Raw genomic sequence first — 25,006 nt, 5'->3', positions numbered from 1 at the left:
TCTCGCGTTTGATGGCACAAGGAAATTCATAAAATCTACACAAACACATCCGTGTCACTCCCTGCAACCACTCTTCAAACTGTTCAGCCTCCCGTCCAAGTCCGTTCTTTCAAATACAACGAAAACAGAAATACCGATACAGCAGTTCACCCTGGCACAGGACAGTCTCATGCTGACACCACAACACTCTCACACAACTTTTAAGACAACAGTGAAATGCAATACATTGAGGTTAAGTAGCTTTAAAAAAAATGGCCCTGATCGTGTGAGTAATATTTATGTGCGCAATGACATGATGTCTCTGGACATGCAACATCACATAATAGCCAACTGGATCTAAATTCACACATCGAATACACTTCCTCATGCATCACAGACTGAAAGCAGACTCTGGGAATGTTTACTCCATGCTTTCAAAAGTCAACTCTACACCTTTAAAATCTAACATTGGGACTATACTTTAAAAAAGAACAACAACCACTTCAGGAACATGTGTTAAAACAAGATTATGAAACTGAAAGTGTGGCTGAGTGAAACAGAAATTGGCTTTAAAAAAAATGTTGGCCTTTGAATGTTTTTTTTGTTTTTTTCTGGAAGAATGTAGAGAGGCATGTCACAAACCAGCTGTAACAAGCCTGCACGGCGCAAACACGGCGACATGGACAGATTCAGAGACATCTGTTCACCATGGGCAGAAAATGTTACAGTGATCATGAAAAACATGTTTACATATAGCTGATATTACATCAATCTGCTCAGTGGATGGTGGTGGGGACTGACACAGAGCTGTGATTTAACCTATTCGTGAGCTGGCGGAGGTCAGACCAGCACCACACACACACACACATACGTATACACACCCGCGCACACACACACACACACGAAAAGGCCAGTGCAAGTAATACAGAAGAGAAAAATAGACAAATGGTCCAAAGGACGTTTGCGTGTGTCAACATACCTCTGAACCAAAGTAAACCAAAGTAAACCACTCTCTGACATTCACAGTTTGTTCTCTCTTACCTAAGGAAAAAAAAGAGAAAAAGGCAGAAAAAGAATAACCAGAGCAGATTTTTTCTGAAACTAAAACTACTTAAGACCTTGATACAATCACCCGTGGCCCCATTAAAAACCAAAGGGTCACAGATAATTTCAGCTAAAACAAAAATGAGAATCCTCCTCTCAGAAGACTATTATTAGATTTTGTATAAAACGCTGGTGGTGTATTTAAAACTAAAACAAGGTGCTGCTCCACTGCTCCCAGTGGCAGCCTGTAGGTACCGCTGAGTGATAAGCTGGCTGAGGTAGAGCAGTATCTGGCTGTCCTCCTCACCCAGCCCCAGCTGCTCCTGCAGGAAGCAGCGCCGTCTGCCCTCCACGACCTCAGGACCCTCTGTGGAGCTGACCGGCAGGTGGAGGTGGTGGGTGAAAGTAAAGAGGAAGGCCTTGGCGGCCAGGTGACAGAGGGTGCTCTGCGCGTGAAGGAAGAAGGTGGAGCCGCGGCGAATGTAGGTGCGGTGATCGGCTAAGTTGGCCAGCAGTTGGCCGCGATACGTGGGGCAGCGCAGGGTCTTTTGGTCCGCGTCGAGGATGGAGATGTATCGACTGTAGCGGGACAGGGAGTAAAGCATGCTGGAGCCCACAGGAGACGCCATTCTGTGTGAGGCAGAGAGACACACGCCGCCGTTTGTCAGTAGGCAGAGGCAGAGGTGGAAAAAGTACTAAAATATTGTACTGTATTGAGTAAAAGTACCAATACTTTGATGAAATATTACTCAAGTAGAAGTAAAAGTAGTCATCTGAAAATGTACTCAAGTAGAAGTAAAAAGTAGTTCATTTGAAATGTACTTTAAGTAAAAGTTACTTAGTTACTTTGCGTCAGGTGTGAGGGTAGTAGAAATATGACAAGGGGTCAGAAATCCAAAACTATTTTGGAGCTCACGCGCCCGGCACCACACAGGATATTACATCACTTTTGGTGCGCGCCCTCAATGTTCACGCGCCAGTGCTGGTGATAATCACATCATCATTGGTCTGGTTCTGGTGTATATTTTCCCCCTGTAGGTCTTCATTGTGCTGAATTTATATATTTTTACTCAGTAACGGATAGGATTTATAAAGTAACTAAGTACAATACTTGAGTCAATACGTACTGATGTAAAATACAAAATCCTGATTTTAAATTGTACTTAAAAAAATACAAAATACACAAAAAAGTATTCAATACAGTAACTTGAGTAAATGTATTTCGTTACTTTCCACTTCTGGGTAGAGAGTATGAAGAGGAAAAGAGTCACAGGAGCTAAACAGACAGTAAAGAACAGCCACTAAATAAATCAGTATGTGAAATTACACAGGCGTCCTCTCTGAATCTAAAATACTGCAATAAAGACATAAGGATGGCAGTATATTATTTGATTATGATGATTCATTAGCGACAGGAGTCAGACCAGATGAGTAACAGTAGATGGAGGTGATATACAAACAAACAGGAAATATGAAGTGTGAAGATCTTGGTAGATCCACTTCATATTTTCGTCATTTTTCTGTCAGCTAAAATACAACATTTTAGTAAATATGTGTTAATCACACCACATGTATTCTGTTTGTTCCACTATGAACCCCTAGCCCCCCCAAAAATATAGGTTTAGTTGGCCTTCTATGGTTCTGCTCTACCGTTTATGGTCTACCTCTAGAAAGTGGACATACAGTACCTTTGCAATCCAATGAGTTTCCACCTCTGCAGGTCAGTCAGGGTAAATGGGCAGCACAGCCAGGCTTGAACCCTCTCTCCACATTTCCCAGGGCCAGGAACAAAGAGGGCCAGAGCAGCAACCAACCGGCGGACCCTGCCCTCATCTGCGCCAAGCACCACCAGGGTTCTGCCACTCAGCAGGCACCACAGAGCTTGCATGGCAAAGGGATACTGTCGCACAAACCTCAGCGCTCCTTGTCCAGCTTTTTTCCTGTGACGCAAGGTCACCATCCCGCCGTAACCGAGAGGTGAGGCTGTGCGATCGGACCCCGTAGAAGCACTCATGGTGCAGTCTGACCCATCTTCAACTGAATTCTGGGACACTGCATCTCCAAAATGTCCAATGGGCAGCTCCAGACCAGCTCCAGTTTTTTTTGAGCATAGAGAACCCACAAAGTAATCATCCTGGAGGGGAAGAAGGGATTGGGGTTCCTGGTTGACCACCAGGTTTTGAGAGGATTGACTGCAGGAACTATGACCCGGAAGAGGATCCGCCTCTGGAGCAGATGCCTCATAAAGGAAACCCTCTTGAGCCATACAACATGCCGAGTCGATCGGAACCAACAAGTCAGACTGTATTTCGCACGTCTTGGCACTAAATCTTTCACCGTCATCCTCCCCGTTGGCCTCCAGCTCAGACACCACTTCCAGCAAAGACAGAGGTGTCTGGTCTCCCCCGTTGTCGCCGTCATCCTCCCCTGCAGTGGTTTCCATATCTTCACTGCTGCTCTCTCTCTCCAAGTCAGTAATCTGGTCAGGGTCAGGGTCGGGGGTCAAGTCAAAATCAGGAGGTTCAGACCTCAAACTACCAAGACTTTGTTGCTTCTCTGCTGGACCCATCCCACTCTTATCACTGCTAAAGCTGCCCTTGGTCTCCTCTGAGCTCTCCTGGGTTTCCAGAGTCTGGTTTGAGGGGGAGGATTCCAAATGATTCTCCCCAAGCCCAAGCTCACTCTCCTGTGTATTACTGGTCTCAGAAAGTGGGTCTATAGAATCTGGAGGCTTCAGTAGCTCTAGAGGTTCTGGTCCTAGCACAATAGGAGGAGGATTTAAGAGTGTATGGTTTTCTACAGCGTGGTTGACGGCACAGAACGGTTGTAATATCCCTCCATCATCCTCCGCCTCATCACCGAGGTCCTCCTCAAACAGGAAGTTGGTAACCCTCTGTTTCTTGCGTAAAGCCTTGTCCAGGCGGCGCGTGTGAAGGTAACACAGGTCACCCCGGAAACTGCGCTCCGTCTCCTTCAGGAGCTCCATGGTGGCCTCGTAGAAAGTTACATCGCACAGCTCTTGGAGGGTCTTCAATCGCTTGTCGAAACACTTGGCAGACTTGGCTTTGATCAGCTGCGGCGTGTAAGATGACCTGCGTTTAATGCCCTCTTCTTCATCCTCCTCCACTTCCTCCTCACCTCCTTCACCATCACTCTCACCCTGCCCACCTCGCCTCTTCCTTCCTTTGTCAGTGTAACTGAAGGGGTTGGCGAGCTTGGCGTATTTGTCCAGCAGCGCCTCACACTCACTCAAGCACTCCGTCATACACCTCTGGCACGTGACGGCGTGAGGATCTCTGCGTGGGAGGCAATAGTACGAGCTGATCTGCCTCAGCAGGTCTCTGTGTTCATAGATGCTCTTTTCCACATTGGCAAGCTCATTGGCCTTCTCTACAACATGAGCCGAGTACATGGACTGAGGCCCGGCCTCTCTCTGCAGGCCCTCCTCTCTCTGCAGCACAGAGTGAGTGTACCTGTGGGAGAGAATAACAGGGGTGAAAGGTAATAAAGTTTCACATTAACAGGCTTCTTCCTCAAAGGGAACCTCAAAGTAAATGGGTAAACCGCAAGACAAGAAACGCTGAAAATGTGCAGCAAGGGACTTCATAAAGTGTAAAATTAGATTCGGGGTTCCCCAGGCAGCAATGTTTTTATCACTCCAGTCGCATAAATTGATTGCTGTGTTGGTTTACTTTATGGATGGCCAAAATAAATGCTGTACAACATTCTGTAGGGATGACTGCTAAACTTCACTTTAGTATTAAAGGCTCTGCGTTAACTTTGGTGACCCTCAGACTTTTCACTAAGCATCAATCCCGGGTCATATTTTCAATATTTTTACCATGACTTAATAAAAGGAGCAACATTTAGACATAATAAAATGAGAAAACAGTGCCAATAGCTCACAATATACCTGCTGAATATCATAATACAAAACACTGTCACTGTATGCATGTTAGCATTATAGTGGATTTTGAAAAAATAATATACTAATATAATAACATACATGAGCCATGTTAAATTGTTAAATCATAGTAACAACTTTGCCTTTACTTTATTTTTTTTCGGCCAATGAGGAAGGCCCCATTTCTTTATAGGAAACAATTTCCTGATGACATCATGCAGGAAAGGAACGATGAAAAGCTGTGATTGGTCAGGGTCTAGTCTATAATGGCTCTCAAATAAGTCCATTTTTTTTAATGCTGTGAAAGCCGAATTTGACTATTGTACAAACGGAAATATTGCATAGTCTGTGGCTTTACTTACTGAATGCCTCAAAGCAAATTCCCCTAAATAAATAAGCTTCAAGTCTATTTACGACTTGTTTCATTTCCACATGGACTTTTCACCACAAAACAACATGAATATGAAGCATTATAATTTTAAAACCTTTATCATTTAACTTGCTCACATGATGCATGTTTATTCTGATACTCTGAACATATAACATGGAAGTGATGGCTCTGTCGGAATCTAACAGCAGGTTTTTTGCTGCAGGGCCATCAAACTGATAAAACCGGTTTTGCTGTTAACTTAACACTTCTCACTGATTACTGTGTTCCCTGTTGACATGCATAACTAAGCAAAGAGATATATCAGGTGAACACTGATTTGAACACCATGTGCCACCAGCAGTTAAAAGATTATAGAGGACATCTTACTCAAGGTCCTGGAGCTTCCTCTGAAGTTCCTTGGCAAAGGCCCTCCTGTTACCAGCCTTAAGACACTCGGATGCCTGTGAGAAACGGAGGGACATCTCCTGAAATTGCAGCATTATTTTCCTCTCGTCTGCCGAAACATAGGCCATGCAGAACGGTCGCACGAAGCCCCTTGCCTCCAGGTCGTAAAGCGTGAGGTGGTGGACATAGGCAAATGCCCCCTCCTTGGAGTCGCCCAGCACCACTCGTGAGTCCTCCACAAAGCTGAGTCTTGGGTAGCCACTGCCAGGCGGGTGTCCGACAAAGGACGCCTGGTAGTCCACCGACATGATGCGCAGGGAGAAGTAGTTAAGGTCGAACGTGCCGCACACTTTGGGGTCATCTGGGATGGTGAGGAGCGGCTGAGGGCCCACCTGCTCAGAGAACTCAGAGATGAGGATGAAGTCTTTGGTGAACTTGGCATAGGAGGTTTTGGCCCAGGGGTTGGAGTCAGCCGGAGGATGGACAGGGATGGAGAACTCCTCGGGGAGACCCCAGGGGTCAGGACTAGTCTGGCCAAATTCATCCTCTTTAGTGAAAGCCACCACGTCAGGCGATCCTATCATAGTGGTGTTGTTGAGAAAGGCATGAGAAACACAGCACAGAGTCCAGTGCTGCTTATAGTCATAACCAAGATGTCAGAGCACAGCCACATTCAGCAGAGGGATCGTTCTGCTCTCACATCGTCCACATAGTGGCTTAGTAAGTGAGGTTAAAGCATATGGTTCTAGTAGCCCAGAGATGGAGACAGTCCATAAAAATGGATTTAACTTAAAACAAAAACGTCCAACGCAGACACGACCCAGTGTGTACCCGTGGTCTCAGTAGTAGTCAGTCCCAATTGCAGGATGGTTGTTAAGTCAACGAAATGCATACTATTCACGCACTCTGTTAACAAAAGCAATTATTTTTGCGCCAATCACAGGGTCCGTGCAGACATCAGACCATTCATGCTGTGCAGAGTAAAACACACACACACACACACGCACACACAACAGCTTCGATGAAGCGGCGTTCTCCGTCTGACCTGCGCGTCTTCATGCGTCGTCTCTATCACGTTACCGAATTCTGGGGTAAAAATGCGGGATCCTGGTGCGACACCGACACCGTTTAAACACAAAAGCGCTGCGTGTAGTAATGTTCACATCCAGTAACAGACGCCATATTTACCCAGCTGGTTACAGTCATGTCAGGTGACCATTTCTCCTCCCATCCGCAGAAAGTCCACCCTCAAACACAAACTACACGGGGTTTTTTTTTTCTATGGTGACTTGCAATACTCGATGAAGTTAATGTGGACATATTATTTTATTCACCACAATTTATATCTATTTTGTATTTTATTATATGTTTTCTCTGTACGTATTTATTTATAATTTATCATTTATAATTTAGGACGGTAATTCCGTCTGTCCCACACCAGTGGGCGTTGCAGTTTTATTTTATTTTTTGGAGGGGGGGGGGGTGATGTTTAGGGTGGAATTCGACAAAAAATGCTTAACATCATTTTGTAACATGATTACACACAAAGATACACAAAACACAGCGTTGTGAAGGTTATATTGTTTGTTGAGGGATTTATTTTTATATAATAAGTTTGAGCTTCGTTTGTTGCCGTATTCCTGGTCGAACATGTTACGACAGCATCACGACCTTGCTTACGGCAGTATTTGACAGGCGGGCGCGCGACGTTTTGTAAACACAAGCGTGGAGTGTTCTTGTAGTCGTCGGGTCTGATGCAGTTAACGTGTTAAACTTGACTTTCTTGATGGGGTTTTTGTTAACTTTCAGTTGTTATTTTATTAATAGTAAAGCAGGGCACGGTGCTGATACTTTTTTGTCTCTTGTCAAAAGTTTTTTGCTAGCGAAAACCATGGCTTTAGCTGGCTGCCTCAGCTAACATGCTAACAGCAGGAGCAGTAGTAGCGGGGCTGCCCGGAGGTCCGGCTGCTTCATTTGAGAGCGGCCCGGCATGCAAATAGTGCATTTCCTCGGGAGATCCTTGCTTCGACCGGGACTACAGCTTCTCGGGGTCCAGCGGAGGTGTCTCTGTGCAGCACAGAGCAGCGGCTCGCTGACTCTCACTGACACTGACACACCAAAGCAGGAAGACATGAACCGGAGCCGGGCTCAGATCAGGCGGGTGCTCTGCGTAGCCGAGAAGAACGATGCAGCTAAAGGCATCTCAGAGATCATGTCCAGCGGGAGAGCCATGAGGGTCAGTCTGTCTCAGTACTGTACATCTGAAGTACAAACACATATTAACATACGAATGATCTTGGTGCTACATATACTTATCTTATTCTGGACTTCAATGAGTCTGATCATAATCAATCAACAGATCAGTCAGAAATAAAAACAACCTTTAACTATAGCCCCAAATCAGTTGATGGCACTGGCTCACAGGCTCGTTGTTATGGGTACACTTTCAAGATACAAGGCACTAAAACGACTATTACTATATGTTTGTTGACCTGTAGCACAATATAATCTAATTATTACATGTAATACTATAATTAAACAAGAGTTTAGTGGTTTCTTATTGCAGACTTTTGAGATTTATGATCACGCTTCCTCAGTTCTTTTTATTTTGTGTGTTTACTGTACTTGTTCAGGTTGAAAGTTCTGTTATTGAAGGGCATGATTTTCTAATCAAATAAAGCACTTTGTATGAAAACTATAAATTAATCTGATGGCTTGGTTGGAGACAGTATTCTGCAAATCGTTCAATAATGAAAATAATTTTGGTCCGATTGTGGTTTTTTTGCCCATTATTCCCTCTGTTTAGATGCTTTGGTATTTATCATATAATTTTCTATTTCAGAGGGAAGGACTGTCAAAGTTTAACAAACTCTATGAGTATGACTATCACCTCTTTGGTCAGGTAAGTGACGACAGAAATATTTAAATGTAAACACATGGACTTGTTTATCTATATTCTTTTGTTTTTTTACTCTAATTTGTTCTGTCTCCATTCTGCTCCAGGATGTCAAAGTAACAATGACATCGGTTTCAGGTCATTTACTAGCCCTGGAATTTAAAGCACCTTTCCAAAAATGGTAATTTAAAATTTGATTTTGTTTGTATTTTTTCCATTTTCAATTGTATTCTATTGTTAAAACCACTGATGTATGTATGTTTTATTTTCTAAGGCACAGTTGCAATCCTGTACTGCTATTTGATGCTGAGGTGGAGAAGTATTGTCCAGATAACATGGTACAAATCAAGGTAGGATCATTCCAGGAATCTTCACTTTGTATTTAAATTAACATGTGTTTGTGTGAGTTTTTAGACTTTTCACCAAGGCACACCCTTTTTGTGTTTTTTCACTCTGACGTTTCATTTCTGTCAAAAACAACAAAAATGTGGGACTGTTTAGGGTCAGGATTTTTAAATCTATATTAAACCCTCTTTCTTTTCTCTACCCTTGCTGCCTCTATAGCGCACACTAGAGAAAGAGGCAAGGCAGTGCCAGGCTTTAGTCATCTGGACTGATTGTGACAGAGAAGGAGAAAACATTGGTTTTGAAGTCATAAATGTCTGCAAAGCAGGTACACTTATGTTTCTGTTTCACAAGTGGAGGTTTTTGTACATTTGTCTGCAACTAACTCCTGATAATTGTGTGTGTGTTTCTTAGTAAAGCCAAATTTACAAGTTTTCCGGGCTAAGTTTTCTGAAATTACCCCCAATTCCATTCGGAGAGCTTGTGAAACTCTGATTGAGCCAGATGCTAACGTCAGTGATGCCGTTGATGTACGTCAGGAGCTTGACCTGCGGATAGGTACGGTGGCACTTGAAAACTAGTTGATCTGTGTATCTGGAAATTTGTTCACTATGAAAACTGCTTTGGTCAATATGATCCCTTATATGACCCTTGCCCTGTGTTCATCTCCTGCAGGTGCGTCCTTCACTCGATTCCAGACACTTCGCCTGCAGAAGATCTTCCCAGAGGCTCTGGCTAATCAGCTGATCTCATATGGCAGCTGTCAGTTTCCTACTCTGGGTTTTGTGGTGGAGCGTTTCAAAGCCATCCAGGCCTTCATACCTGAGACTTTCTATAAAATCAAAGGTAGGAATTTGACAATGATTAATACACAGATGCACACATCTGATCCAGAAACAAGTGTTCAGGTTTTAAACTGATTGTTTTTGTGTGTGTCAGTGCTGCATGAGGTCGAAGAGGAAAATGTAGAGTTTAGCTGGAAAAGAAACCGTCTCTTCAACCACACAGCCTGCCTGGTGCTCTACCAGATCTGTATGGAGGTATGTGCGCTGTTTTCTTTGTATGATTAACGCTGATGTGTGACCTGAAGTTTTTAGTAAGTTCCTATTGTATGAGAACTGTCTGTTTAACACATATGAGAAAGACATACTGTCCACTATTATAAAACATGAGCGATAACTATTATAATGATAGTTATCTCACCCTCAGTGAGAGATGAAATATAACATCATCTTAAATACTATGAAAAACATTGAATAAAATGTATTTCTAACCCTGCATGAAAAGAAAGCTGTATTGCAGATCAGAATCAGAACACTTCATTAATCCCCTCCTTTGGATGCATTACCCTGTTCCTTTTTAGAATTAAAATAACACTGAGGGACATAAGGAATAAGATGATCAAAACAGACAGACTTATATGTAGTATAGATAAAATATAACACAACTACATGCAAGTAGACCCGGGTTTGAGACCCTGTCGGAACCAGGGCTTTTCTGCATGGAGTTTGCATGTTCTCCCGTGTGTGCGTGGGTTTTCTCCGGGTTTTTCAGTTTCCTGCCACAGTCCAAAAACCTGCAGGTTTGATCGTGTGACTTTAGTCCCGCAAAGTCACCAAATTATGCATTACAGCTTAAATATCTTTATAATTTCAGTGGATCAAGTGGCTATGTAATGTAAAACCAGAGCTCATGACTCAGCTCTGCAGATACTGCAGATTCTGTTGTTCTTTAGCATCTTTTTTGGCTCACTGTTTTAGTTTTCTTCTTTCAAACCAAAATATCTATTCATTGAGTTTGCGAGGTGCAATATGTATTTGAAAACTAAAAGAGAACTGGACAAACTTTTGCTCTTGCATAACAGTTAGAAAATGTATTCATGCAAAAATAGCAAAGGCAGAGCAACGCAGGAGTGGGCTTTCATCTTGACAACTGCGATCTGGTTTTTCCTGATTATACAAATTAATTCAGTTATTTAGTGTAATGCAAAACCACGCATCATTCGTGTTATGCGCCCCCATGTGGACCTGTACCGACTGTGTTTGTGTGTCTACTGACTGATGGAGGCACATACACACACGTGTAACCACTCTTCGCCCTGCAGCTGTTACCTCAGCAGGACACTGCTGTAAATTTAAATTCAAATGTGTTGTCAACATGCCTGAATAAAATGAGATAAAAAGTCTCGTGCAAAAATATACACACGGGAAAATCATTTTACTCATTTCCAGGATCCCATAGCAACAGTCACCTCAGTAACCAGCAAACCCAAGAGCAAGTGGAGACCGCTGCCTTTGGACACCGTGGTAAGAATATAAAGTCAGGTGGCCATGCACATGCATGTGCTGCATATAAAGTCTATGTAGTTCTTTTCAAGCATGAGGCAAAACATTGTCCTGGGTCCCTGCTTTGTCCCCTATGTACAGTCCTCTATCTTTATCTTTCCTATAGGAAATGGAGAAACTGGCATCTCGGAAGCTAAGAATAAGTGCCAAAGAGACCATGAAAATTGCAGAAAAGCTCTATACTCAAGGGTGAGTGTTAAATCAAGCCGCATTTTTAGTAATGTACATGCATACATACACACATACAGTACATACTGCTGTCTGAATAGGAAAGTGTTGTCTTGGTTCAACCATATCTGATGTAAGTGCCCTGTCTTTCACATAAACTTGTTTGAATCAGAAAATCTACCTGTAAACCAGTGGCTTCAGTAACAGCTTTATGATTTTAGTGAAACGGTCAAAGGTATTTTTTCATCAGGTTTTTAAACCATCTCAAAAGCCGTTCCTATTTCTGTACATGAGAAAGGCACCATCTGGCAGTTCATGTGTTTGAAAGATGAGGTTACCAGCATTGTCATTCATGTTCCTTTTAGTTTCTTGGTGTGAAAGACAACTTGTAACTTTTTTTTTTTTTTTTTCCTCCCAGGTTCATCAGCTACCCCCGCACTGAGACAAACATTTTTCCTGCAAACCTGGCTCTCAGCCCTCTGGTGGAGCAGCAGACTCATAGCCCAGTATGGGGGACATTTGCACAGCGGGTGCTCGAACAGCCTGGGGGCCCCAACCCACGACAGGGCAAAAAGTCTGACCAAGCCCATCCCCCCATACACCCCACCAAGTATAGCGGCACACTGCAGGTATGTACACATACAGTTTGTGTAGTAGAAAGAAATATAATAACATTTTCTTTCTTTTTTTTTAAAGCAAAAGGACAACATTGGCTGTGTACTTTTAGTACATTTAGCTTGAAAGCATTCACACACTAACATTGACTCTGTTTTTCTCTTTCTTCTGTGTCCAAGGGAAATGAAGGACGTGTTTATGAGTTCATTGTGAGGCACTTCCTGGCCTGCGTATCCCAGGATGCTTTGGGGCAGGAGACAGTGGTGGACATAGACATCGCTCAAGAGAAGTTCTCCGCCTCGGGACTCATGATCATTGCGAGGAACTACCTGGATGTTTACCCATATGACAGATGGAGTGCCAAGGTATTGTGTGTGTATTTGTATTTGTTGTTCAGGAGGTCCTAATGAGGCAGAACCTAATTCCTGAGGAACTGGTTAAGTTTAGGGCTAGGGTTTGAATTGTGGTGAGGTTAAGGCTAAGGATACTGCTTTGTTTAGCTTACCCAAATGAATGGAAGTCAATGCAGACTCCTTAAAAGCATAGCTGCATAAATGTGTGTGTGTTGGTCCCGCTTTAAAATCATAGTTAAAAACATCTTATTAAATGTTCTAGGTGATTCCAGTGTATGAACACAGGTCCCAGTTTCAACCTTCTGCCATTGAGATGGTGGACGGACAGACGAATCCTCCTCAGCTGCTCACTGAAGCCGATCTCATATCACTGATGGAGAAGCACGGCATTGGTATAAACACACACACACACATGCACAAGAGAACATTTGTGTGTTACTCTATGAACACGTAACCACCATCGTGTTAATGTTACAGGCACAGATGCGACTCATGCAGAGCACATTGAGACGATCAAGAGTCGCATGTATGTCGGCTTGACGGCTGACCAGAGATTTCTCCCTGGAGAGCTTGGAATGGGGCTGGTGGAGGGTATGTATGCATATATAATATATGATAATATATATGATAATATATTATATATAAATAATATTGGTTTGGTTTTCCAGAATTTCAACAACAAGCCTTTGAACAGTCATGCTTTATCAAAAGCTGCTATCTTGTACTCTCGTCTTTGTACAACACCACTAACTGACAAACACCAGACAGACAAAATAGCTTGGTGTGTGTCATTGATACATCTGAGAACTACAAAGCAAGAGTGTTTGTTTGTTTGTTTGTTTAGGTTACAACTCCATGGGTTATGAGATGTCCAAACCAAACCTACGTTCTGAATTGGAGGCAGATCTGAAGCTGGTGTCTGAGGGCAGGAAGGACAAACGGAGCGTGTTGCTTCACCACATCCAGAAATACAAAGCCGTCTTCATCGAGTCTGCCAAGAAGGCAAAGAAGTAAGTTGCACCATATGCTTATATTGGTCTGAACACAAATGACCGCAATCACAGCACTCCATATTTTACAACTATTCAAATAGTTATTCACACCTGATGTGTTATGTTCTGCTGTTCTGCCTCAGGTTAGACGAAGCCCTGTCGACATATTTGGGTGCAGCTCATGAGATCACTGAAGAAGAGCAGCTGGACATGGAGATCCCACTGCCGGTCAGGAAGTGCCCTCACTGTGGTCGGGACATGGTGCTGAAGAAGAAGAGGGAGGGAAACGGGTGAGAAGAGATATGTAGACTACAACATTGAGGCCATTTTCACTCTCTGAGTGTTCTGTACTTTTAAACCAATTTTCAAAACATTTATAATATTGTAATTCATCTTATGTTCCTCCATCCTCTCCACTGTCTCTGTCCCCCTGCAGTAAGTACCTCTCCTGCGTGGGTTTCCCAGCCTGTAAGACAGCGGTGTGGTTCCCTGAGACGGTGCTGGAGGTCAGCAGAGATGAAAGCATTTGTCCCACCTGTCAGCCACATCCTGTTCATATGTAAGTTTTTATTTATAACGTCTCACTAAATCCACAAGAGATTGAACTGAAACCAAGGTAGGGCAAGACTGAGTCAAGACCATATCCAGTGCACTATACAAACATTATATATACTGTTGTATATCACCTGTAACTGTGCTTTAAGGTATTTGAACTTAAAATAAACATTCTTTATGGTTAGGCAAAGCAGCCTTGTTGTACCTACATTAAATGATCTCCACTATCTGCTGTGTGATAAAGCAGTTGTGTGGTGTGTTATCTCCATGTTATTCTTTTGTCTGTTGTTTATAAATACAAACTTTATAACAATTTGGCAACAACTCCACAGATTCTCCTTGTGGTGTCATCCACAGGAACCTAAATTTACTTCTTGTGAAGGTGACGGGGAGGGGTAACAGCTGGCATCTGTGACAAAAACAAACTCGAACTAAGAATGACTCATTATATTCGATGCATTTGCAGGTTTTCCCATCTCATCACATAGATTCATATAAATCAATCAGTCGTGGCCTCGACCTGTCTTCCTGATTCCTAAAATGTGTCCAAAACAGTTGGTCTGACACTCCAGTGTTTCTACCCTGTAGGTTGTTGTGACATTTTTCTGTCACCATCTTGATGAATTTAAATAATTCTGGCAATATCTTGTTGATAGCTTGTTCTGGAACCTCTTGAGAAAGTTTAAAATCAACTAGGGAATTACATTATATACATACAACCAAAATATTTGCATTTAAATTTCCAGATTGTGATATTGACCCACTTAATATAATAAAGCAGTAATGCTGCTTTTACAGGTTTGGATTTACTTTACAATGTATTCAAGAAAATCCTCCTCTTATTCCTTTGGTTCACTGTCACTTCCCTCCAGCACAATTCATACCCACAGTAACTTGTTTTCAGTGGTCGCGTCGGTGCCAAGTGTTTCTCCCATGGACACACAGATTACACTTGTTGTGTTACCGAGTGTATGTGGGAGCTCGGCAAGAGTCAACAAACTGTTTACTGTCGGCGTCCAACTCTCCACCACAGATGAAGCCACTTCGTCAGAGCAAGAAACTCGTCAAAAAATTCTTGTTTACACAAGTGGGCGTTAACCCCTTGAGCACGTGCCTCAGCTCAGTCCAAATATAGGGCACACTCGCCAATCCACTGCGTACCAGCATCCGTTACCATAGCGACCAAACTAGTACAGAGCTCAAAAAGTTGAACTGCAGCACTTACTCTAAAGCAGTATCACTTGTCAGATCAAACTTCAATATGAGCAGCAATAAACTGTTGCTTACTGCTACTTTTGTGCTGGTTGCCACGGCAACTTCCGATATTATCCCAACTTACTTTTTATATTAGTGACGTATTCGTTATTTTTATTATATATACAATTATTATTTATGGACAACTTACATGATGTTACTCCTGTTCTGTTTCTTTATGTCACCCTAGCATGTTTGCTTTCACATCCACTACGTATTAGTATGCGTATGTATTCGTCAGCCATGTTAGCAGCTTAGATTCATCAAACAAAAGTGAACTCCGTATCGGACCTTTTTAACATCAGTCTTCTGTTTGTCCTTCATTCTTCAGGTTGAACTTTAAGTTCCGCCGGGGCAGCCTCCCTCCCATGATATCTTTAGAATTCGTTGGCTGCATTGGAGGTTGTGACGAGACGCTCAGAGAGGTGCTGGACCTGAAATACCTCAGAGCAGGAGGAGGAGGTGGAGGCGGAGGAGGTGGAGGAAGAGGTGACCCTCGGCCACCAGCACCGAGGCCCCGCAGGCAAGAGCAGCCTGGACCACGTTCCAATCCTCGACCGTCCCTTCCTCCTGTCCCCTCCTGGAATCCTCAGCCTCGATCTCCTCCAGGTGGAGGTCAGAGAAGCGTTGACCCCAGCGGTGATGCCATTGTGTGCAACTGTGGTCAAGACGCTCTTCTCCTCACTGTGCGAAAAGATGGTCCCAACCAGGGCCGTCAGTTCTACAAGTGCAATGCAGGGAGCTGCAACTTCTTCCTGTGGGCAGATGAACCGAATCAACCCGGAGCGCCGCAGAGTCGAGGGCCTCCGCGTCCACTGCCCACGCCAAGGACCGCACAGACTCCGAGGCCTTCAATGGGCTTCGGCAGCACATTTGGAGGAGGTCACGGGCCAGAAGGGGGTGACGAAGGACAGACTATGTGTAACTGTAATGAGACAGCAGTGACGAGGACGGTGCAAAAGGATGGTCCAAACAAGGGCCGGATATTCCACGCCTGTGGGAAACCGAGAGAGCAGCAGTGTGGCTTCTTCCAATGGGCTGATGAGAACGTACCTCCACCAGGCAAGTCTCTCTCTCACGTTTGTCCACTGAAAGATGTAACATTTCTGTATTAAAACAATTAATCGAGTACATAACATTTTCCAAAACACTCTTTAAATCCCCCTAAAATATCTCTATTTCTATTCAAGCAAAACAGACCTTTTCATTTTAGTCACCGTTCAATGACGTTTGCTTTACCATCTCTGCTGTAACTTCCAGTGCAAACCCTCTATGGAGTTTCAGAATTTTCAAAGTTACCCGTTGCCATTTTGCTGCTTGTTCCACTAAGAGAAGTAGGTGTAAATAAACTCTAGCTTTGACCTACACTCTTTGGTTAGAATTTAGACGTTCTCTTGTGTCTGATGTTGCTATTTTTGTCCACTGCAAATGAACAGAAATAAATACCAACAACAATATCATCAGTAAGTGACAGGTACGCCAGTCTAACAAGATGTTTAGTCTTTTTATATTTAAATTTTGTTAGACAGGGCTACAGATATGTTTATGTATTAATGGCAATCAGGACTTGGAGATGACTTAAACTGATAAAATAAAATTAAACTTATTTCAGACCAGAACTTTAATCCTAAATGTCACATTTCTATGGAAACTTCACACAACATTTACATGAGTCTGGCATCAGCTAGTGCTTCATTCTGTTTGCTTTTATTAAATGTATTAATAAAAGCAAACGTGAAGATGAACACAGATCAAACGAGAGAAGAAAAAAACACCTGTCACGACTCTGAGCGCTTCACACCGAGACCTTGAAGCCTTCACTTATCATCTGTCAGTGCTGGTGTTCACAGAAACGGAACCTTTGTGTTTTCCGAGTGCAACGCCCTCTCGTCGCTTCACGCTGTGTTACGCCGCGTTTGACCTCTCTTCCCTCCTGTCAGGTGGTTTCGGCGGAGGATTTAATGGCGGCGGAGGCGAAGGGAGGAGGGGGAGAAAGACAACGGGAGGCTCCGCCCCTAACAAGCCTCCTGCGGCGAAGAAAGCCCGCACCTGCGGCATCTGCCACATGCCCGGACACACTCGTGTCACCTGTCCACAGCGGTGACAGCAGCACTGGGGTGAAGGCACAGACTGTGAAGCTGCTCTGGAGGTGAATGTCATTTCAATCTATGACTGAATGCTGACAAATCAGTTTATTTAATTTTTTTAAATATGCAGAAAGTCAGATTTTTGGTACCTCTTTACATGGAATGCGCTTTTCAGTCGGAACAATAAAGGTTTGAGAGCTAGACTGAACAAAATGTCCTACTACCTCGATGTGCCTTATGTTGGCAGTGCCTATTTTAAAAAAAAAATTGATTTCCAGTGTTTCTGTCTGTTGTAAAGGTTTTGATTTCTCAGGTCACCTCAGATCTTCAGAGATGGAAGGCTCTGCTATATTCTTTTTGGAGTCAGTTTAGGTGATTTTAATTTCTGCTACATGACATCCACTTTATATTGAACATCATTACGGAGAATTGGATGAGAATATCAGCCTCATACCTTCCCTGTGAAGTGAGGGTTAGCTCTTTAAGCTCAGTTTAGCCATAGACTGATAAAGTGATAGTTCAGGGTTTTGTTTTTTTTTGAAGTACCAACACAAGGACACAAGAAAAACAAATTTAGCTACTTATATAATATAATGTAGTCTGCAATATCTTAATATATTCACTATACCATAAGACGGACTTTACTCGCCGGTACCTAGTCTTCCACTGTTCCCACTATTGATCATTTGTTTGGTTTATGTCACTTTGTGCAGATAATTTAAAACGCCAAAGTCACAAAATTGCATATTTTAAATTACTGATGGAGGCAGCGGTGGATGAACTCAGCAAAGGGAGAAAAACTTGGAACTGGCCATCTAATGGTGAGAAATGTAATCAACTTACACAGGCAAATATCTTATTGGGTGAGCCTTCTGTTACGTGGCTAAAATCAGTAAAAATCCGTGTCCCTGACTTGACTGGCTGGTGACGCCAGAGCTGAGTATGTGTCCTGAACTATCTCTCTAACGTCCTATAATGAAACAATATGTAAATGGAATTTTATTCTATAGTATAGACAAATAACTGGCAGATCTATTCTGTAATATGTACCCAGTGTTTTCCTTTTCCATTTAACGCAGCCAACACAAACTGATGCACGCAATAAGCTTCAAACTCTGGTCGTCTCGCTCCATGTTTTTGTCGTCGTGTCCGAGGAGGAAAAAAAAAGAAACCTGAACAGGTTTAAAATGTGTGAGCATTTGAAACCTGCGTGAACCTGAAAGTGCTTCACAGCCGATGATGAGAAATGTGCTCAAGTGGCCTTTGCTCCCGTGTCTGAGTTCTTCCCGTTTCTCTCTCTCTCTTCACAGTCCTGGCTGAGATCAGAAGCAGGAGCATGATTCGCTCACGGGAGATTTGCCGTCTTTAATGTGTGGGTTTTAATCAGTTCTGTGTGGAGGAGCTGCTGGAATAAACACTGACATTTGTTTTTTATACTGTACATTTAACAAGTGCACAGATGCACCAAAAACGGGTTGGGTTTCAGCAGTTGTTTGTATGTTTTATCATTGTTTGTTTTAATATTGATATATAATAAACTTTAATGAGGTTTCCATCTTTACAGTCGTGGCTGAGTGTGTTGTTTCTGTCTCAGCTCTCTGTTTTTATTGTCTTGGTTCAACAGGTTTTGGTTTTAGTTTTAGTTTCACTTTGACTCTTTCACTTTGAGTCAGCTGACCACGTTTATACTGTCCTGCACAATGAGAAATGCAGATTCTGCTAATGCTGATTTTGCAGATAACATAACATCTGGATTCATTTAATAGTCACTGAGGCAACCATGTTTATTTGGTATACACAGGATGCACATAAGTAATGAGTTAATATAAAACCTTTATGTTTGCATGTTATTTTCTATAAATACTCAAACTCCAAAATAATAGCTCTATTTGACCACGATAAATTAGCATTAGAGAACCGGTTAAAACCGGTGTTAATGTTGCGTTATTCACCTCCGCCAGGAGGTATATGTTTTCACCGGAGTTTGTTTTGTCTGTCTGTTAGCAACATAACCTCGAAAAGTCACAGATGGATTTGGGTGAAATTTCCAGGAAATGTCCGCAATGGGACCCGGAACAAGTGATTAAATTTTGGGCGTGATCCGTAAGGGGGGGATGGGGTGGGTAATGTTGGAGGTCTGTGCTCTCCGAGTGCTTTTCTAGTTGTTACTTTATCAGCTCGTTTCAGTGGTGAGGGGGAAAAAAAACCTGAGGGATTTCTGCATGAATGTGTCATAAAACAGCATCTGTTCTTCGTCGAAGTCACAAGTGTTGACAAACGCAACGTTCTGGAGCTGATAACGGTGAAACAAAGTGAGATTTGTGTCCTCCTTGTCCTTTTTGCACGACACAAGAGAGAACCCCCAGCTAAGTCACTTGAACTTTTAGACCAGCACTTTCACTTGCACTTTCAAAATAGTGGTACTGGAATATTTCAGTGCTCCTTTCACCTCTGCCGATCACCACACAATGCAGAGCACTTAATGCTTGACAGCTGTCCGCTGTGCACGCATCATAAACGCTATCACATATCAATGATGCTCATAAAAGTCATCAGATATCGGTCCTGTTGGCTCGCGGGCAAAGTTCGTGCTGTTGTGTACAGCTTTGGGTTTCACATGTGGATTATTATCTTCAATGGCTGCGTTTTTCCTTCCCAGAAATGCTGCTCCTGTCACTTCGCTGCAGACATAAATGAGGTGCGAGCCCCGTGGATAAAAAGGACATCATGGAAATAAACCAGAAACGCGTGGATTCCCGGTATGAGGCTGCAGCAGGTTACACCCCCCCGTGTGTGTTTATGTGTGTGTGTGTGTGTGTGTGTGTGTGATATTCCAGAGAAGTAGCGCTGATGTTCTTACTGGCACGTTTGGTGAGTCATGCGTGACTCATAGCACGTGGGCGGGTGGGAGTGTTGTTTTCACCGCTGTGTCCTCGGCTCCTCAACTCCACCACCACCACCACCACGCGAGTATCCGGGCAGACAAGCGCGTCACGTGACTGACTGACTTACTGCCGTGTTTCTGTTTTCTGAATCGCAACGATAACCTCCGCGCTTACGAGAACAGCGTAGTAGATTACGGTAAAATACGGTGCGCCCTGCAGGGCTCTCGCTCGCGCGGCCGTTAAAGGACGAGCGCGTGCGCGCTTCAGATGAAAGTGGTGGACATCAGTGTAAAAAATGCTCTGACATTTCCTGTCGGGTTATTTATCTGTACAAACAGTACAGTGAGGTCACTGAACTCTCCAGTAAACACCATGACTCACCGACAAGACTCTGACAATGATTAAAGGAGCGTTGCAAACTTCACACTTATACATGCCGTTTATACATCGGTCATGATGAGGACTTTCCAGCCAGAGATAAAACATGTTTACTGCACGGATTTATATGGATTCACTGTACTTACCCAATGGCATCACGAAAAAAGTTAAAGTTACACACGCTGCACTAAAAACTGGGGATTTGAGGGGGTTTTCGGACACATTATGGGATCTAATATCCAGATGAGTCATGGTTAATGTGGAATTTTTTGGGTGGGGGGGTTGGTTTTTGCGAAGTACAGGAAGTTTTTACTCAAGATGGGAATCCCTAGATCGGATATCGGACAGATAAAATGTAGAATCTGATACATCCATCCATCCATCCATCCATTATCTACCTCTTTATCCACCAGAGGGTCGCGGGGGGTGCTGTGCCTATCTCAGCAGACATTGGGCGATATGCGGGGTACACCCTGGACAGTTCGCCAGTCCATCACAGGGCCACATATAGAGACAAACAACCATTCACTCACACACTCACACCTATGTTCAATTTAGAGTGACCAATTCACCTAATCCCCATATCGCATGTTTTTGGACTGTGGGAGGAAGCCGGAGAACCCGGAGGAAACCCACGCACACACGGGGAGAACATGCAAACTCCTTGCAGAAAGGCCCTTGTTCCGAAGATGTTCCAAACGGGGCTCGAACCCGGGTCTTCTTGCTGCAAAGGCAAGAGTGCTAACCACTACACCAACCGTGGGCCCCGAATCTGACACAATCCCAAAAAATAACAAATCCTATATATTGCGTGCTTCCCTATGCAATTACTGTAAAAAAAAAAGAAAAAAAAAAGCACAATAGCATTTTTAGCCGAGTCATGTTTTACACACTAGACCTTTAACTTGCCATTGTGTGTAGCGCCGTTTGTTTTTTCCAGCTCAAACTGTAGATAATCAACCCTTCATGATACCACCGTGTACACGTTACACAGGCTCAGCAGCATGTTTGCCATGTTGTAATTCAACTACTATCTGCTTTGTAATATTAATGAAATCTCCACTAGCCATGCCAGCGTACATGGAGTTGTTGGAAGTGTCGTTCTTTTCTGTATTTTCTATTCTTCTATTTCTGTGATTTAAAAGTCGAATGGTGTCACAGTTTTATAAAGGACCCTCTATGAGCAGTGAGGGACCACTGCATGTTGGCGTCACTGTCAGCAGCAGCAGTGACTCACTACAGCGATGACTCCTCTGCTAAATGGCAAAGCACACCAATTGAATTCAAACTTTTCACATTGGGAGCTACAGTGTAATTGCTCCCGAGTGAAATTTCAAACCAGTTAATTGTCATTTTGCAAGCAGGTATTTTCCTCTGAATACGCAGGAGTGATGGTTGATTTTGTTTTGGAAGATCGAAGGTCAACCTCTGTGACCCAGCTGACTGTGTTAACATAGTGAGGGTGGTTAACAACATTATCTGTGGTCATAATCGTGTTTTTAATCTGTCGGAGCGTAGATTCAGGGCGCTGTGATTTTATTTAAGAGGATCAGATTGAAACACACTTTGTGCATCTTTAACCCTTTAATGTTGGCACCAAAAAAAAAGCAAAAGCATTTTTTATTATTGTATTATTTTATTTTATTTACTTAACGTGAAGTTAGACCCTACAGTATTTCAGATAGGTGGCGCCACATGCCAAAACATGATTTCAAAACATAAACATGATTTGCAGTCTGCAAAAGATTTTTTTTAATGCAAATACTTTGATTTTACTGTTGTTGGTGAGTTCAGTTTGTTATGTGAACATTATTCCTGAGTCTCTGTGACATATTAGGAGGATTTTATGGCCAGTTGATTGAGATTTGTTACATAATGCACCTTTAAGACGAGGTCAAGTACACGTTGAAATGATTCTTCTCCCTTTGCCGTGACTGTTCCGTGTGGTTAATTCTTACGTTGTATTGTTGTGTTTGTTATCGCTTATAAAAAATGCCATTTGTCTCACTATAAAGGTATTTTCTCACTCCGTTTGCACAATCGATGCATGACGAGTATATTGATATCTTAACCCGTTTGATCAGAGCTACTTAGTGTGATGTGTCGTGATCACATCGGAAATCTAAACTTTTTTTTAGTCATTATGAAGAGTCAAATTTGAAAGCAGGCAAAGTATAAAGGGGGGAGGGGGAGTGAGTGTCATGGAGGGAAGTGACACGTCACACAATAGGCACACTGACTGACTGACTGACTGACTGACTGACTGACTGACTGACTGACAGTTTGTCCTGAAACACATTCATACTAGAGAACAACTTTGGAGCGAAAGTGGAGGAGTTATCGTTGTTTTGTGGAGAATGAGCGTGAGGAGAGATGGAGAGAAAAGTTCAGTCTCACTTCCCCGCTGCTTCGAGTGAGTGTGAACGTCAATGTTGTTGGTTTGTAAATGTTACAAAGTGGTTTTGCACACTCTTTCTTTCTTCCTTGTGCGGCAAACTCTTTATTTTAGGAATATTACGTCATCCTCATAAGAGACAATGATGGTGTTGTAAGTCAGTGTGGGAACAAAGAAGAAGACACAAATGGATTTGCCTGTATTTGTTAATGTAACGTTGTAAATGTGTTATTTTCTTGGTATACTGTGATCGTGACAGATTACATTCGAGTGTTGTTGATTTTTGTTGTGGGAACTGCAGTGATTTTTGTTGTTGGGGCTCTTATTCTGCCTGTGTTTGGTTTTCATGAACAGAATACTACGGTGGCCCTGAGGTGCAAAACACAAACGCGAATCACAAAACACAATTGCAAATCAGAAAACGCAAAACAAAAAACACAACCGCAAATCAAAAAACATAAACTCAAACGCAATACAAAAAACACAAACGCTAAAGGCAAATCAGAAAACGCAAATCGTTTTGTGTTTTGCGTTTGTGTTTTTTGTTTTTTTTATTTGCCTTTTGCGTTTGTGTTTGTCTGTGTTTGGTTTTCATGAACAGAATACTACGGTGGCCCTGAGGTGCAAAACACAAACACAAATGCAAATCAGAAAACGTAAAACAAAAAACACAAATTACAAACGCAAATCAAAAAACACAAATCCAAATCACGAACGCAAATCAAAAAACACAAATCCAAATCACAAACGCAAATCAAAAAACACAAAACACAAATCAAAAAACAAACACAAACGCAATACAAAAAACACAAACGCAAATTGTTTTGTGATTTGCGTTTGTGTTTTTTGTTTTGCGTTTGTGTTTTGCACCTCAGAGCCACCGTAGTACACAGATAGCAGCTGTCTCTCACACAGGTGTCCCATCACATCACGTGTGCCAGGCTTTAAGAATGTCATTTACAAATGTATTGTGTTCTATTGAAGAGGAGACTATTGATTTGCACAATTAATTATAAATCAACTGAGAAGTACAAGCTGATTTTAGCATAGACTTCCATTCAACCATTGTTTTTAGTTTTGTATTGGTGTCCTCTACAGAATCAATTTCATATATGCGCTATGGTTTGCAGCCGTCTCTCTTTACTTGCCTCCATCTGTCTTAAAATGAATCACTTCCTGTGTGCAGCTTAGGAATGTTGTAAACATAGCCATAGTGATAAACACAGGAAGCCATGTGGAGCTAAATCTAGCAGTTTTTGAATGTATATCTATAAAAAAAAACTGTTCCACGTTTCAGTTTTAAAATAGTTATCATTTTATGTCCATAAAAAATGTAATATATTGAGGATCAATCCCACATTTTAGCCTCAGTTTAAAAGACTCTTAAATTATGATGAGACAGTTTTGTTGGCGCTCGGAGGTGAACGGTCACAGTGAGGTCAGGAGGTGTGTATCACTTTCACTCCTCAACTGTTCATCAACACGTGCTGTCTCATCACCATCATCTGGCTTTTCAGCAGTCACTGTAGAAACTGTTGCCATGACGCCCAGTGCACATACGTGATGTGAGTGTTCCAGGTGCAGAGACACTGTGGACCATAGACCATGTGTGTGTGTGTGTGTGTGTGTGCGTGTGTGTGTGTGTGTGCGCGTGCGTGCGTGCGTGAGTGTGTGTGTGTGCGTGTGTGTGTGCGCATGCGTTTGTGTGTGCATGCGTTTGTGAGTGTGTGTGTGTGCGTTTGTGAGTGTGTATGTGTGTGTGCGTGAGTGTGTGTGTGTGTGTGCGCGTGTGTGTGTGCGCATGCGTTTGTGTGTGCATGCGTTTGTGAGTGTGTGTGTGTGCGTGCGTTTGTGAGTGTGTATGTGTGTGTGCGTGCGTGCGTGAGTGTGTGTGTGTGCGTGCGTTTGTGAGTGTGTATGTGTGTGTGCGTGCGTGCGTGAGTGTGTGTGTGTGTGTGCGTGCGTTTCTGAGTGTGTGTGTGTGTGCGCGCGTGCGTTTCTGAGTGTGTGTGCGTGTGAGAGTGAGTGAGTGAGTG

General features: G+C 42.9%; 2 protein-coding genes across 2 annotated transcripts; one reads left to right on the top strand and one right to left on the bottom strand.

Annotated features, from left to right (window-relative positions):
* Positions 1-1,193: 1,193 nt before the first annotated feature.
* On the bottom strand, positions 1,194-6,679 carry smcr8a (Smith-Magenis syndrome chromosome region, candidate 8a; the record flags this gene model as incomplete). Its single annotated transcript, XM_083895976.1, has 3 exons — positions 5,685-6,679; positions 2,712-4,496; positions 1,194-1,653 (listed from the first exon to the last, which is right to left on the bottom strand). Exons 1-3 carry the CDS (start codon positions 6,284-6,286, stop codon positions 1,194-1,196), a joined length of 2,847 nt encoding a protein of 948 aa, XP_083752102.1. The 5' UTR covers positions 6,287-6,679.
* A 1,013-nt stretch (positions 6,680-7,692) lies between these two features.
* On the top strand, positions 7,693-17,465 carry top3a (DNA topoisomerase III alpha; the record flags this gene model as incomplete). Its single annotated transcript, XM_083896918.1, has 19 exons — positions 7,693-7,938; positions 8,545-8,604; positions 8,706-8,779; positions 8,873-8,948; positions 9,163-9,271; positions 9,358-9,501; positions 9,619-9,789; positions 9,883-9,983; positions 11,175-11,249; positions 11,395-11,477; positions 11,875-12,085; positions 12,251-12,436; positions 12,687-12,816; positions 12,902-13,015; positions 13,269-13,434; positions 13,560-13,706; positions 13,853-13,975; positions 15,557-16,287; positions 17,166-17,465. 19 exons carry the CDS (start codon positions 7,693-7,695, stop codon positions 17,327-17,329), a joined length of 3,111 nt encoding a protein of 1,036 aa, XP_083753044.1. The 3' UTR covers positions 17,330-17,465.
* Between the last annotated feature and the right edge of the window lie 7,541 nt (positions 17,466-25,006).

Source organism: Microchirus variegatus (genome assembly GCF_963457635.1).
Source record: "Microchirus variegatus genome assembly, chromosome: 10".
Classification (NCBI taxonomy): domain Eukaryota; kingdom Metazoa; phylum Chordata; class Actinopteri; order Pleuronectiformes; family Soleidae; genus Microchirus; species Microchirus variegatus.
Note: the sequence above shows the minus strand (reverse complement) of the source record. Positions and strands in the feature narration are given on the sequence as shown.